Source organism: Mustela lutreola, chromosome 12 (assembly GCF_030435805.1).
Source record: "Mustela lutreola isolate mMusLut2 chromosome 12, mMusLut2.pri, whole genome shotgun sequence".
Classification (NCBI taxonomy): domain Eukaryota; kingdom Metazoa; phylum Chordata; class Mammalia; order Carnivora; family Mustelidae; genus Mustela; species Mustela lutreola.
Genome location: NC_081301.1, coordinates 18,748,585 through 18,764,455, shown reverse-complemented (window position 1 = coordinate 18,764,455; position 15,871 = coordinate 18,748,585). Strand labels below are relative to the sequence as shown.

General features: G+C 45.3%; 1 protein-coding gene and 1 long non-coding RNA gene across 5 annotated transcripts in view; one reads left to right on the top strand and one right to left on the bottom strand.

Moving 5' to 3' along the window:
- TNFSF8 (TNF superfamily member 8) overlaps positions 1-9,140 on the bottom strand; it is a 28,045-nt gene extending 18,905 nt beyond the window's left edge. Inside the window, exon 1 of the mRNA XM_059142294.1 lies at positions 8,660-9,140. Within this exon, the coding sequence (XP_058998277.1) occupies positions 8,660-8,854 (195 nt within the window). The 5' untranslated portion in view covers positions 8,855-9,140. The remainder of the gene's footprint in view (positions 1-8,659) is intronic.
- LOC131812580 (uncharacterized) lies at positions 6,896-15,748 on the top strand. 4 transcript variants are annotated; one of them, XR_009346403.1, is made up of 5 exons: positions 6,896-7,962; positions 8,071-8,825; positions 9,917-10,013; positions 10,409-10,724; positions 14,366-15,748. It is a non-coding gene; the product is annotated as an uncharacterized LOC131812580 (long non-coding RNA). The 4 variants fall into 4 exon arrangements; XR_009346404.1 differs by lacking the exon at positions 14,366-15,748 and having other exon boundaries at positions 8,071-8,343; positions 8,610-8,825; positions 10,409-14,333; XR_009346405.1 differs by lacking the exon at positions 14,366-15,748 and adding an exon at positions 11,298-14,333.
- The last annotated feature ends 123 nt before the right edge of the window (positions 15,749-15,871 follow it).

The following is a 15,871-nucleotide window of genomic DNA, read 5'->3' as shown; positions in this document are numbered from 1 at the left end:
CCTCAACCCTAGCCTCCCTCCCCTTCTCCCCAGCTCAGCCATGAAACTGCACCTCAGGTGTCTTGCCAATATGGAATAAAGTATCTTATTTCTCTTTTGACTTGTCTAGGTTGGGGTCATGTGTAATTCACTGGACTGAAATACTAATAAAGACCTAGAGAGGGTGTGACACTGATGTGAATGAAAATCACTCCCACATCCAGAGCAAGGAGTTAGCATCTGTGCACATCTTACTTCCTCAGAGTTCTGTCTGAACACCCAGGACCATCTGGAGTTCCCCTTATATTCCACCATTTCCCTGGGGGCTCTGTCCTTTGCCTTCCCCTGATGGCTCATTTTCTGATAAGTGGATCCCTCCTCCAGCCTAAGTGTGTTGTAATGAACCGAGGAAGTCTCCCGAAGGCAAAGCCTTGGCATACCCCTGCCGTGCAGATGGTAGAAGTCAGTATTAACTTTTTGGCCTTCAGTTTTTCAGGGCAAAAGAAGTGAACTTGACTTGGACGCTCCTTCCCTCTCGGCTCTAATAGTCTATGATTTTTATTGCTTTAGCTGAAAGCTCTTAACCTCAGTAGTAACACCGTGCATTTGTGGTCTCTCAACTGTGCCTGCAGTTCATAGGAAAACCTGACATCACCAAATTCCCCTCCGTGTTGCCTCTGTGAGACTGTGAAGAGCGTTTCGAAATCTAATGAGCAGCAAGCTTACTACCGAGTATGATCATCAATTAGTGCGATGTGCAAATGGACGAAGAAAAGCATCTATGTTTAAACGTGGTGCTAAGATGGTTGAATTCGTCGAACCCCCAGGAAAGGGTCCGGAGAGAGTGAGAGGAGGCTGGCACAGTAGAAGCACTGGGAGCATCCCAGGCTCCATGAGCCATCCCGGAAATACCAGGAAGTCAGACATTCAGCACCTGTCAAATGAGCACCTGGTCTGGTGTGTGCCAGGAACTATGTTAGTCACGGAAGACACCCTGTGGATTTTATGGCTTAGTCATTAAAGCCGTCATTTAAGATATACAAATAAATATAAGAATTGAATTGCAAGTTGAGACAAGGACAACAAAGGAAGAGAGCCGTTCAAGGTGACCTTTCTCAAACTTCACGCATATACGCAGATCACCCGGGGTGGCGGTTAGAGCGCAAATTCTGATTCAGCTGGTTTGGCTGGAGCCTGAGAGTCCGTATTTCTGACAAGCTGTCAGGTGTCACTGAGGCCCCTGGCCCACGGAACACACTTTGTGTACGTGGCAAGGTTGTAAGAGATAATATCTGGGAGGGGGACCTCATTTATATGGGGGTCAGAGGAGGCTTCTGTTGGTTATTGGAGGGCTTCCTGGTTTCCCAACTTTAGGCGGGAGCATGTCAGAAACAATGTATCTTACTACAGGGGCCCAGGGCATCCAAGACATAAATGCGATTATTCCTGTTTTAGAGAGCTCCTGGGATGAAGTTTGCCAGAGCTCCTCTGGCTGCCTCTGGTAGAAAAGATCAGGGAAGCAGAGCCAGAGAGGGACCTAGACATCATTCAGTCCATCAGGCTAATTTAACAGAAGAGGAACTTGAGATATTCATGAGTCAGTGGCAGATCTTGGATTCAGATTCTCTGGTGGTCTTTCCACTGCCCCAAGAGAGACACTAGCTTCAGAAGGCCAAGGTTGGTGATGCTCATTCTCCCCTCCCTTTAACAATCCTTGCATTTGGAGGTAGAGGGGCAGGGTGTAAAGAGATGGTGACTTTTACAGTTTGCTGGGAGTTCTTTATGCCCGAGGCACTATGTAGTGCTATCCATCAACTGCTCTTTCTAAAGGTGCTTCTCAGTCCTACCATTCTCTCCCAAATCTTGCCTGGGGATCTGGGTCCCGGCTGGGGAAATGTGGACCATCTTGCTCAATGACTTGGCTTTGTGGTCAGTGGCACATAGATTAGACACAGACGGAAGCTAATGGACCCTCCCAGGCTGTCATTCTCAGCTGCCACTAAGTAGCTCAGGAAACTTCATCTCCATGGTTAACAACCAGATATGCTTCCTTCACTGTAACTCTTTTGTTTCAGACTCCAGGTGTCTGATGGGTATTTCCAACAGTGTTTCTGTGGATGGAGGGAGGAACCCTCACATTTAACCTACTTGTTCCCAGGTGGAATGACTCAGTTGCAATCATGTTCCCTGCCCAGGACTCTGTTTTCCTCTTCCTTTTTGTCACTGTAATTAGAGGGCTAATTATCCTTCCCTCCACTGGCTTGTTGCAGACACAACAAGATACTGTATATAAAGTACTGAAAAGTGCTCGAAATGATAGCTATTTTGGTTGATCCTGATGATGTGCTTAATTTGCCCCTAATAACTTGAAAAGCTCATTTCTTTTACAGAGCAAGGCTGTGCAGAAGCAATCAGATACCAAGTGTGCTCTGGATCCAAATGTCCTTTGAAACTGAAAATGGCCCAAGGCAACCAACATTTAGAATATGCCAGGGCGATTACATATCCCCTTCTTTGCTGGCTTCATATTGTCTTGTAAGGTGGGTCATGGAGATTAGGGGCCAGGACCATTTCCCTTACTTTCAAGCTAGCATGAGGAAGCCCTCCATGAGGCTGCTTAGTCCTCCAGGGATAAATGCTTTCCATGCATCATTTCACTTGGTCTTTACCCCAGGAGTTTGTGACTGATGAAGCCTTGGAAATTTCAGAAGGTCCTACAAATGGTGGATAGCAGGGAAAAGATTCACATCAAATGTGTTGAATTGGAAGGCAATGCTCTTCAATGCCATGCTACGCTGCCTTGCTCGAGTAGGGCAGGATGGAGCTGGGGCAGAAAATTCTCCTGTGACTTGATGAGTCAGTAGGTGGAGGTCATAGAAAATCCTCAAGAGAAGACTTTTTTTTTTTTTTTTTTTTTTTTGCTGCCTTGGTTTTGGTATGGTTAATCCAGGAGGAAACTAGAACAGAGTGGCTTAAAGCAGTGTGCTTTTCCCACTAGGGATCTTGTTAAAATGCTGACTCTGGTTCAATAGGTCTAGGATGGACCCTCCAGGTTTTTCATTTCTAATAAACTTTTAGATGATGCCAATGCTGCTGGGCTATGCACCACACTATGAGTGGCAAGGGCTTAAAGACATTACTAATTAGGCCATCAGAACACCTGAGGTCTTCCTTCCCTCAAGGAATTGGGAGTGGGTGTTGGCTACAGGCTGGGCTCATACATAGGTTTAAGAAATCTTCTTCTTACTCTCCTGATGGACATAGCATCCTACTCTCTTACCTACCTCTATCAGCGCTTCTTGCCAGCTATCTCTGCTTCCTGCTCTTCCCATGTGCAGTCTGGGCTGACTTCTGCTCTGGCCCTGCCACTCCTCTCCTGACACTTGGATTTGCCTGCTTCTGGGCTGTGCCTCTGCTCACTCTTCTGCCTCACCTGGAAAGCCCTGCCCCAGCTCTACCTGCCACTCTCCTTCCTACAGAGAGCTCTTCTCTACTGAAGAATAGCAGTTAATAAATGCAGAAAGAATGACAGGCTTTGGCAATCATCATTCTCCGACGCTTGGCTCATTCCCCGATTCAGACAAGGATCGTGCCCAAACTGTGGAATGGAAGATATTTATATGTCTTTTAAGTACTACCCCAGAAATTACTTATTAGTAAGAAAGACAAAAGTGTTCACCAGCAGTCACCACCTTAATCAAGTAACCATATATCATCACCAATAATGGGATAAATTGACATACGCCCCTAGGTGTGCTATAGTAGTATGTAACATTACCTATGTACTATTCTTGCCCCAAAAAGTTTCATCTGAATATAATCATAATGAATATGAAGCCAAATCCAAAACTTGGCCAATTTTATAAGCACACTGACCCTGACCCTTTGAAAAAGTCAACGTCCTGAGAAACAAACAACAAAGGGCAGAGGAAATTGCTAAATGATTGCTTCTTAATCTTTAGTGTGCATAGGAGTCACCCAGGGAATTTATTAAAGGGCAGATTTTTATTCATTTGGTCTAGATTTGGGCGTGGGTTTCTGCATTTCCAACAAGCTCCCAGGACCACCTATTAAATAGCTTGAAAATGACATAACCAAATGCGGTGTGTGACTGGAGGGTGAATTCAGGATCCCCAATCAAGGCACGGCACAACAGCTGTAGACGATATTTTTGGACAAGTAGGGGGCATTGATATATGGACTATGCATTATTATTAGATGGAACTGCTGAACTGACATTGACTCCCTGGCAGTGATAATGGCCTTGCAGTAAAGAGGAGATGAGTGCTGAGACAGGTGTAGGTAAAAGGCCACGCCATCTGCACCTTACTGTCATTCACATAAGAAGAGCACAAACAGAGCAAATGTTAACCCAGTCAATTTAGGTGAAAGGTTATATGGGTGTTTACCATCCTGTTTTCTATTGGTTTCAAAATTTTCAAAATAAAACTTCAGGCGTAAGACATCCTAATTCTTGGAGGAGGCTCAGATTCTGTTCTAGCTCTTCTGCAAGCCCCGTCCTTGTCCCAAGAAGAAATTCTTCCTCCCGCTCCCACTGATGGCATTCTGTGCCATTCTGCCCTGAACTTAAACTCTTGGGTATTTGGGCCTTACTTTGAGAATCGTCAGAAAACGGCGGTCCTGCTCTGTCCATGTGGGTCCTCCCTTCTGACCCTAGCAAAAGGCTTGCCCCTGAGAAAACTTTCTGTTGTTTTCTTTTCTTCTTCTTCTTTTTTTAATTGATAAATGGAATGCTCTGTAGAGAGTAGTGTGGGTAGAAAGAAGCATCATGGGGCATTTCAACTCACCCCTACATTGTCTTTGAAGGTCAAAGCAAACCCCAAATCCATATCACTGCCACCAACAATCTCTATGCCTAACCGAACGCTCAGTCCGCTTTGGATGGGGATGTAGAGTGGCACTGGAAAGATATGTTTGTTTTCTTTTGTTTTTAAAGGCATTTTCTTTACTTACAAAGGGAAAGGAGGCAGCTGCTTTCTCTTTCTAGAAAGGGTCTTCTTAAAAACCTAATGATCCTGAACTCTTGCTCTAACATTTTGGAATGTAAACAAATCTTTTCAGGGACTGATAAACCCAGTCCCTAGGTTTATAGAATTGGCTCGTAGACTGAAGACCTTAGAGCCTCTTGAAATTATGCCTCTACCACCAGCTTTGCAGCCTATCTCCTTGTATAACCCCTCCTTTCTGGACAAGATAAGCCACATTTCATTATTTTTCATTTGCTTTGCTGTACAAATCGTGGGAAGTTGCATCCTGATGCATATACATGTACTCTCTTGGGCTTACTTAATAACAGGTCAGTTTTCTGTTTTTCCATATGGTCATGAAGAGGTGTCTCTTTGTTGGTAGGACTTTTGCTGACTCGAGAGTATATTGGTACAATCTCTTGTATTGACAATATTTACTGAGGTGAAAAATACACATTCTATTCCCCTCACTAGGAATTCTTTCTACAGATATACTTGCAGATATGCACAGTGGGTAAAAATTCTAGAGAAAAATAGAAGTATCCTTCATTAGGCACAGACAAAATAAGTTATGAAGCAGTCGTATAACAGAATACTTTCTGACCCTCCCAAAGAATGAGACAAACTTTCATGCATTGTCATGCAAGGGTCTCCAAGATACACTGTCACCTCAATACAGCAAGGTGCAAAATTATGAGTCTAATAGAACAGCATGTTATGCTATCTATTTGCAGGCACACTTATTTCTGGAAGGACGTGGGAGAGTCTGTTCATGGTGGTCATCTCAGGGAAGAGGGATTGGTGATTGGGTGGGCATGGTGTGATTGAGTTTTAGTTTCTTTTCCCATGTTTACTGTTTACTTTTCTTAAACCATATGAATATAATATTTTATAATAAATATACTGGCTTAAATATAAATTAAGAAAAACTACCACAGGGACTCTAAAGACATTACTAGACAAGTAGTTCTATAAGAAACACAAAAGCGGGAATTTTGTTGGCTTTTTTCAAGCTCTATCCCCATTGCTTGGAATGATGTCCCACACACAGAAGATGGCCAATAAATATTTGAGATTGAAACCCAAGTTTCTTCTTTGTGTCTCCCAAGGAATTTGACCTTGGAGTTTTTTGGTCTTTAGGCCAATCTCAAGGTAATTTTTGTTGGTTTTTCTACATTCTCTGTGTCTTCTCTTTTTCCATCACTTTCTCATGCTTATCCATTGGTCCAGAGTGCCCCCTCTCCTCTGATTTGCCTTTCCCACCTGCTTTAAATTTCTCAAGCCAGTCTGGAACTCTAATCTCCAGTGAAGTGGTTCTTAAACCACTTCTTAAACACCCTGTCTCCTTAATTTGTGGAGTCATGGAAACCCTATGTGGCTACCTTCCATCACTTCTTGTTTTAAATTTTGTGCTCATGTGCTTCTTACCCAGAACTGTGACTTCTTAGGCCAGTAAAACCATTCTCATGATACTCCATCCCTGCCCCTTCCAACCTAACACAGAATGCTATGTAGTCATTGACCCATTCCATTTTTTGATAATTGGGATGTGAGTTTAAGTTTCTTGGGTCTCTCCCACTAACTTCCTTACCAGAGGTCCTATTAGGGTCTCTCCATTTATCTAAGTTTTACCTTTCCTAGAGTCAGCCTGCATTCCCACTTCTTGCAGGAAGCCTTCCTTGATAACTCAAGGGAATAACTCTTCTCAGCTCTTGCAGTTGTTAATGTCTGGATAATTTACTGGAAATGATGTATGTGCAAAACACTGAACACTTAATATCATGATCAGTATTACAAGCCTTAGCTTTTAAGCAAGTAACTGATATCTGCCAGACTAAAGAAACCATAGCCCACCAAACCCTACAGTTTGTGAAGTGAATCTTTTCATATCCTAACATGAGGAGTAAGTGAAGGGAATGGATGCAGAAGAAGATAAGGTTCTTGAGAGAGGCGCAGGAACGAACTTTCTAAGTGCTTCTGTGGCTGGTTGTATTAGTCAAGGGAGTGCTGTTCTCATTAAACAATCAAGCATGGTCTTGATGCCATCACTTTCTCAGGATGACTTAGTTCAAGCCCCTTCTCCTTTCTGTTCCTAATTTTCCACATATACAAAAATGGGCCAGAAGAATCCACTATAGTTCCTTCCTGGAAAGAATGGGTTTGAATAAGGACCCTCCCAGAGCTCTCTCCGGCTTTATATTTCTCCACCACCCTCCTCTTCCTTCCTTCCTTCCTCCCTCCCCTCTTTCTCAGCAGTTCTAGCTACAGCATTTAACTAAAAAACCTTAAAGACCACTTCAATTTCTTTTCTTTGGCCGTTGCTATAAAATGATATACTTCTGGTTTACTTCAAATTAGAAATATAGAAATTATCTAGCCTCTACCCCCCTCCCCCGCCAAAAAAAAAATGCCCTAGAATATTTTCAGGAGTATTACTCGTAGTAGCTGTAGATGAGCCCATTCAAGGATGCATTTTATAAGTTCCACTATGGAAATCAAATGTTAGTAATTCTTTTTTCTTTCACTTTTATGAAGATATGAGCCTCCAAGCTTCATTTAAATTTCAAAGCTGATGACACTTGAGAAACAGATACCAAAATCTTTTAAAGCTTTGTTCTTTTCAGCAATCCATATGGTATAAAACATTCAACCTAAGACAATGGAAGGAAAACTGGGACAAGTTCTGCAGAGTTGTAACGAAAAATGGGAGCTGGGAAGGAAGAAACAGAAACATTCTCACTTTGGCAGGGCATGGAGAGGGAGTGAGTTCTCAAATTACCAATATTAACAAAAACTTTACTTCATTAAAAAATCCATGAGCCATGTATACCATCAATACGGTATTTTCTACAAAAAAGGACACTGGCCGCATTCTCTGTAAACACCAATTTCCTAAAATATGAAGAAGTGCCCTCCTTCGTCTCTTCTGCTTTTGCAACAAATTGTACCATTTCCTCCAAACAAACTAAATTTCCTGAGACCGTCTGCCTCTACAGTGGGTACCCATGATTGCTTGTCTGATTGCTTGTCCTTTTAGCATTCTGAGCAATCTCCAAGGGAACAGGTGTTAAAAGCATTTCTATGTTCTGCCTACATGCTCTAGGTTTCTCCTGACATCCTAAACTCTTCCAAACAGTGACTCAAGAGGAAGCTTTCAACTTGCCCTATAGGCTTAAATAGCTCTAAGGAGTTAAGCCTGGCCTCCTGTCTTACTCCTTCCCTCATACACCCTGGGCACTGAAACTTAGCTCCTTGTTGTGAAAGCTCTTGGCAACGGAGGAGGCCCCAGAGATCTGAGCAATGTTCCACCTGAGAACAGAGAACCCTGGAATCTGGTGGCAGACCTTGAAGACATGCTCCTGAGGCGTGCAAATCGGTTATCACATTTCCTTATCACTTCCTTCTTTGATTGTCGTATTCTTAATATCTTAATACTAATTGCTCCCCTCTATTCTTCTGGCCCACGTGAGTCTGGAAAGTTTTGAGGTGATGGCCGAGCACACTTTTCTTTTAAAACCTAAATTAGTTCAGAGCGCTGAGTTTCTGTTTTCTTTTCTCCGTCTTTCTGCATGATCTAGGTACTTTTTCCTCCCTCTCTTCTCTACTAGTTTATTAATTATTCTCAAGGCTCTCTCTCTCTAGGGAAAACTGAACAAAAATAGGAAAGGAAAGGCGACCAGGAGTCCACTTACCGTCTTCTGAACTACCAACATCATGATGGTTGCCACAGCAAAGACAAGACACAGAGCCAGCGCCGTGGTGGTGAAGTAGAAATAACCACGACTGGTGGTTCCCAGGTGGCTGGCCACGGAGCCCGCTGGCACATGCATGGCTGTGTCTCGAGAAGGGGCCACTCCGGTGAGTGCTTGCTGCAGCCCTGGGTCCATTCTTATATAGTCTTCCCGCAGCACACCTTATCTCTCTTCATCTGATTCACTTCTGGGCTCATCTCTGTTCCAAGAAGGATTCTCCCCCTGCATCCTGGATCATGTGACGTGGAAAAAAACCTTCATCGGCTGCCACACGGAGACACTCTTCTCTGGGGGCGTGAGGCGAAAGGCGGCAGCAGGGGTGGGGGAGAGGCTCATTTTTCATTGCCAGGGATGAATTTGAGTGCAGACAGAGAAGGTGGTTAATGTCAGAGGGCGAGTAAGAAAATGACGGTTTCCCTACTCTGGGGAGTGTGTGTGTGTGTGTGTGTGTGTGTGTGTGTGTGTACAAAGCAACTTCTGTTTCACTTAGACTCAGCCACAAAACGCCTTCCTGCTTGAAAAGCCGCACATTCTCTGTACGAGGCCTGCAGCTCAGAAGACCTCGGTAGAAAATGTCTCTTTGGGGGAGAAGCTGGGGTCCCTGGACGGGGCTAGAAGGACTCCGAAGGATTCAGTCTGATCGTATCAGCTTATGCTGAAAACTGGAGATGCCACCAGCTCCCTGGGAAGGAAGAGCCCACAAATGTGGAGATTCATCCCAAGAGGGCATGCCGGCGGAAGGATGAATTGTGGGGGCGAATCCAAAGAGCAGAAATCTGGAAACACTGATCTTAAAAAAAAAAAAAAAATCCTGCTGGCTGCACTGGGGGGGGGGGGTGTCAGGCGTGCAGAAACCTGGGTTCACCAGCACGCTCCCAGAAAGGGGAAGGGCCTGGCGATCGAGGTGGGGGTGGGGAAGCAAGTGGAGCAGAAGGTGGGGGTGTGTTCTGTGAGGGGCGCAGGTGCAGCGTGCGGGGCGGTGGGCGTGTGGTTTGCATGCATGGCGCATGTCCGCGTCGCATATGTGATGTGGGGCGCGTGTTGTGTGTGTCTTCTGCTTGGGGTAAGGAGTGTGTGTGTGTGTGTGTGTGTGTGTGACTATTGCAACTGAAGATCAACCATCTAGCGCGGGGCGCCCGGACTAGCAGAACTTGACACCTTGCCTCCCTCCGCTCTCACCTCTGCCCTCTGACGCAGCTCACATTTCCTTTCCACCCAGCGCAAAACTGAGGATCAGAGAATGTGAAAACTGTTTCGGCCAAAGTGGGATATGTCGATCAATGACGTCACCCCGGTGCGTAGACATACCTGTCCACCGCCCCCCACCCCCCCTGCCCTCACACCCCCTGCCGGTGTTAAATCATTAAATCATCACTGGGCTTCAAGGCTGAAAACCTGAGATCTGCTCTCCGCCCTGCCCCCTATTGGCCTTGGCACCTTGTGGGGGTCCTTATACCCTTCTCCTTACCCCCATGTGTGCACAGCTGCTGTGCATTTCACATGAGAGTCCTGCCAGGAATGGGGATGGACTTGGCCAAGGTGTTGGCCCACCTGGGTCAAGCACGCTAGTGGTCCCCTGGGCGGAGTGGAGCATTTGGACAGATACAATAGATTCTCTAGGGGACAGCGTTGTCCTTTTGCGGTTAGGTCTCTACTTCAACACCCCATTTAAAATATGAATCACTGCAGAGCTGGGGCCTCCAGCTGTAGCTCTGAAAACTTCATTCGGAAGTACCCAGTCCTCTGTAAGCGCCCGCCCTCCCCTGCCTTTCTGCTCATTTTTGGTGGCACCGTATCTCAGAAGGCCAGCAGGAACCCCAGCTCCTCCTAAGGAAATGCCCTGTATTCAAAGTCAAGCTTGGATGATTCTTCCTGCTGCAAATGCAGTGGTCCCAGACAGATGAACATCACTGGAGTTGGGTCAGACTCTAGGGATTGGTCTGAATATTCTTTTCCAGTGAAACCCTAAAATCACAGATCCTGGAGAAGGAAGAGCCATCAAGAGGTAAATTGCTTTCTTGCACTACCTAGAGTGGTATGAATTGTAACTGCATCACGGTTAAGGGAGCTGACCACCTCCCCGCTCCGGACCCCAAGTCAGGCTTAGTTTTGGAAGCAGTGGGTGCACGGGTTCCTTTGGTCTGGTAGCTGAGGTGGGGCTGAAGTCAGCCAGTGTCCTCTGGGGTGTGTACCTAGCTGATCTGGTGAGAAGGCTGTGGCCGGCGGTGGACATGGACGAGAGAGTAGCGGGGTCTCTATAACGGGCCCCACGCACTGAGAACAGATTTGCTCCCTTGGCCTCTATCTTCAGTCTCTTTGATGAAAGTGGAAAACTTCTGATTATGGAATGGAAGCTGTGGGTGTTGATAAAACGGCTTTGCTTGAAGTGCAGGTCTTCCTGAAGGCCCGTGGGGCTGAGAAGGGCAGTGGAAAAAAATGTTTGTCTTACAGTTACACGTTTTGCATACAGTACAATGTCCTGAGAGGGAAGGCTGACAAGGGGGAAAAAAAATCACCCTTTGTTTTTACTCAGAACCTTCTGAGCAGTTGAGATTTTCAGATCCGTTTGCTTCTCCAGCAGCCCGTGGGCCCGATCTGCTGTCCCCGTGCCTCTCCTCTACACGCAAGCCTGCAAGCTTCCTGGCATCCCACCCCAGGGGTCTGAGCCCCCCTCGCTGCCCAGCTGCTCTGGGATCCAGCCCAGCCCATGGAGTGGTCCCATCCTTTGTGCTTCCTGGCTGCTTTCTCTTTTTCATTTGGTCACCTGAGATACAAATGGAAAGAGCTTTTACAGAGTTTCTTGTTGAGTGACTTTCAAATCCCTTCTGGAAGCGAAACTGTGCAGTGAGTGCAGACACATAAGAAAGTGGAGTTTTCTGGTTGAAGCAGAGGCAGGGCGACGAAGAGGCAGGCTGGGCCCAGCATGTTCATACACCTTTTAGTGGCCTGGGGTCTCTCCAGGCTGGAACAGAACTTGCAAACTTGCGAGTTAGCTCAAAACCCATATTCCTCAAATCAGGAAACTGAGGCAGAGAAATGGGGGTAAAGTCATGCTTAGGAGCCCCCTGTGCTCTCTCTTACCCCTCAGGCACAGCCTTGCTTCCTGCCACACTGACCTCACCCTTCCACTGCCTCAGAGCCTTCCTGCCCCTGCCGCCTGCTTCCGTCTCCCGGGGAGGCCTGCTCAGGGCTCTCAAGCCCACCACTGTCCTTTCTCCAGAAAAGTCCATGGTCATGCACACACTATTGTATCCTATTAACTACTTGTTCTGACCTCTGTCAAGTGTGCGAATACGGTGTGCCTTTTGCCCTCCCCGTTAGACTAAGAGCTCCTGAGGGCAGCCTTCCTTGCCTCCTACCCTGCAGTATTTGCTGTGGGATCCATGTATAATTAGCCTTCAGTCAATGCTTGTATTGACTTTGTGTTTATGGAAAGAGAAGGTTCTAGAAGGTTGGTTTATACAAAGGAGTTGCCTGATGGTGTATTTGTCTCTCACTTCTCAACGATCCCCGGTTTCCCTGTCCTTCTCTAGAACTTACCTGGCTACCCATTGGCCTTTATGTTCTAGCATGACCCTGCAAAAGTCACCACTAGCCTCCTTTCAACCTGTAGTCAGCTGAGGTGTGACTGTAGCATCTGAGACTCGGTGAGCAAACAGGTCTAATATCTCACCCCTTTGGGAGGGAACAGCATTTTGGAAAAAATGAAGAGGAACCAGCTGTAGGACTGTCCCCCACTGTCCAGCCATTGCTTCCCTGTGTAGAGGACTGTGAGGTCTCTATCGTGGACCAAAATTGTCGTCCCTGGGCCAGCACTAACAGAATTTGGTAGCCCTGCAAATTCTTCGGCTCCACCCTAGGATCTACTTGATCAGAAACTCACGCTGGGGTCTAGCAATCTCTGTTTTAACAAGTGCCTCAGGGAACTACAATTCCTGAAACCATTTGGAAATCATCGGTTTAGGAAAATAATCTGTCTAAATCCCAGAAAGGGTCAAGGGGGGGGGTGCATCTTGTCCAGGCTGTGGCCCTTTGGGCAGGTGAAGTCTTAACCCCACTGTGTAGATGAGAAAACTGAGGCATAGCACTGTAGCGATCAGGATGCTGGAGATTGTTGGAAGGAAGCTTTGTTTTTTTTGTCTCTTGTTTGGGCCCACTTTCTAAACCCCAATATGGCTGTAGGCTGAAAAGCGCTATTGTAGATGAAGATATATTTATAATATATATCTGAAGTTCTCTTGTGGTGAACACTGTGGTAGAAACAAATATTTTTTTAAAAAATTTTTGGTGTATGTGAGAGAAGGGGGAACTCCTGCAGGGTATTTTCAAGCAATAAAAGATGTAGGATGGATCTCGTCCCATTAACTGGAGAGCCCTCTGTTTTGCAAAGTCTGATTTGATAGATTGGACATTGGAGTTGGTCAGGATGACACTGAACTTAGGATCTATTGGCTACAGGTACAGTGGACATGGAAGGGTTAGGGTTACAGTCATGGGCCAGATCAGCCCACCACCTACTTTATGAATAAAGTTTTATTGAAACAGGGTCATGCTCATTTGTTTATGCAGATTATAGCTATGTTTGTATTACAATGCAGCGTTGAATAGTTATAGTTGCAACCCAGACAGATCTCATGGCCCACAAAATCTAAAATATTACTATTTAGCCCTTTGCCAGAAAAGTTTTCTGACCCCTGATTTAAAGTATCGAAATAAACTCAATTCAAGGCAGGATTACAAAAGAAGGGATTTGGAGAAAAGAATAGAAATGCGTTTTTCTGAGATTCCTCCATAAAATCTGCACTTATATTTTCATCACTAACTCACGTTTTCAGAAGAGAACTTCCTTTCCTGGGATTCACTAATTGGGAAGGAGCTAGATACCCTCATTTGTGTGTGACCACATAGACTACTGGAGAGGCCCCAGGCGCTGAGAGAGAGGCTGGCAGAAGAGATCTGGGAAATATGTAGACAGATAGACTTTCAGCATTGGGAATATGTGTGTGTGTTCATAAATTAATACATAATAGACATATATATGAATCTATACATTACATGCACAGGCACACACACATGTTATTCCTACCTACTTTAAAGAGGCATTGAGACCACTTAAAATAAATGCACACGTATATTGGAACTCAAGCCATTAAGACAAGGCACCAGGTAGGAGCCACGATGTAAAGGGAGAGGTTAAGGATTAAGAGAGGGGACACACCCTGGCAGAGGACTGTGTTCAGCGGTTATGTACAGCATGTATGCTTCTGAGATTCTTGGTAATCAGGGCAAAGAAGAAAACATGCTGGGTTGCATAGCTCTCTTTGATGGTAAAGAGCAGATGAGTTCAAAAGGAGAAATGGACCCTTTGCTGTTTGTACAGGTGCTTTGAAATACATAGCATTTTATGAAATGGCTGATGGTAATCTATGAATTTAAAGCATGGCATGGCAATGAATCAGGATAAGAACTGATGTGAACAAGTGAAAATCCTGGAATATTTAAAAAGAAATATAATCTTGTGATGTTCAGTGATGCAGAATTAAAGATGACCAGACGCTAGGGTGGTGGAGGAGTCAGGACCAAAAGGGGAAAAAAGAAAAAAAAAAATAAAGAGGAATAAAAGAGCATCACTTTCCTGGCATCTAGGAGCCTCGGAGAGGGGAAGTACTAGAAAATCCTTAAGCTAGATGGTCCTTAAGACCTGCTTTCCTCGGAGTTGGTGGAGCCCAGAAGTCCGGACCAGCTGGCTGCCTCCTGGAAAGGTCTGCATTTTCTCAAGCCTGTACCTGCAATCTGTGTTGAGGACACTGAACCCTTGCAGGGCAGGGTCTCTGCCCCCACATGCCCTGCTGCCCTCTTTCCTCACTGTAGGACTGCAAAGACCATTGCACAGGGCCTTTCTGAGGTAGCAAGATAAGTCTTGCGAAGAGGCAACATTTTCAGAAAGAACTTGAAAAAATACATTTCCTGGAAATTGCCTTTGACATTTCAGATCTGCTCCAGGGAAAACTGCTACAGAAGCTTTAAGCAATGAACTGTCATCATTTGGATAATTGCCTTTCAACCATCGTTGAATATCCCACCTCACAGACTGAATCAGTTATAAAATGTCGGGGCTCTTAACCTTGAGAAGCCCACAGGGATATGCAATCCGGAGCCAAACACCAAACAAATCACTTTAAAACAATTTTAGTAGTTGCCCTCTAGAGAAAGTTGGAGGCAGGCAGCTTTGTTGTCTTTTTTTTTTTTTTTTTTTTAGTAAGTTTTTCCAATTTTTGAGTCTTTGAACTGTTTGCCTTTTTAAATGATTTGACTTTTGAAGGGTATTTGTGTACAATTATGGTTAAAAAATAAAAATGAAATAGAAAAAAAAGAGTTCTGTTGTCAGTCAAAGAAGGGAGGCGAGTCTGCATTTTTTTGCAAAGCTGGAGAAAGGTCCTTCCATATCAATAAAAGACAGAGAAGAAGAGACAGGATGGCTTGTTCTACGGCACGCCACCCATCGAGCATCTGAGGGCTACTGTGTGCTGCTAGGCACTGGCGTTATAGCAGCGAACACCCTACAGACATCAGCCCTGACTCCAAGAAGCTTACAGTTGGGGGAGCCAGATGGACAATTAAGTAGTGAATACAATATAATGTAATGGGTATTCATACCAGATGATTCAGGGCATTCTATGTGCACGGCGGGTAGGAAACATAATCTCATTTATCATTCTCCAGTGGGGCTTCCTGGTGGTGACATCTTTGATGTGTACACTGGTTTGCTAAGTAAAAATGCACTCAAATTCTACTAGGTTGCTTCCCACCCTTCCCCTTCCAGTTTGACATCTTTCAGTGTCTGTCCTTGCCTGTGGAGTCTGGGTCACAAGTCCTTGCACGGCCTCACTGGCTATCCCCTAAGCTTCATTTTCAGCCTCTGATCCCAGCTCCACTCCAGGTGCCCTGTTTATTCTGAACCCCAAGCCAGCTAATCCCTCTGCTGACTGCGTTTCTGTGCAGGCAGCATCCTTGCTGCAACATTAAATGCCTTTTCTTACATCTCTTGCTCTGGCAATTCAACACGTTTGTTTAAGTTGCTGTTCAAATATTGTCTCTGCTCTGAGCGTCCACCCCCGACTTTCAGAAGAAATCTATCCCTCCGTAGGGTTT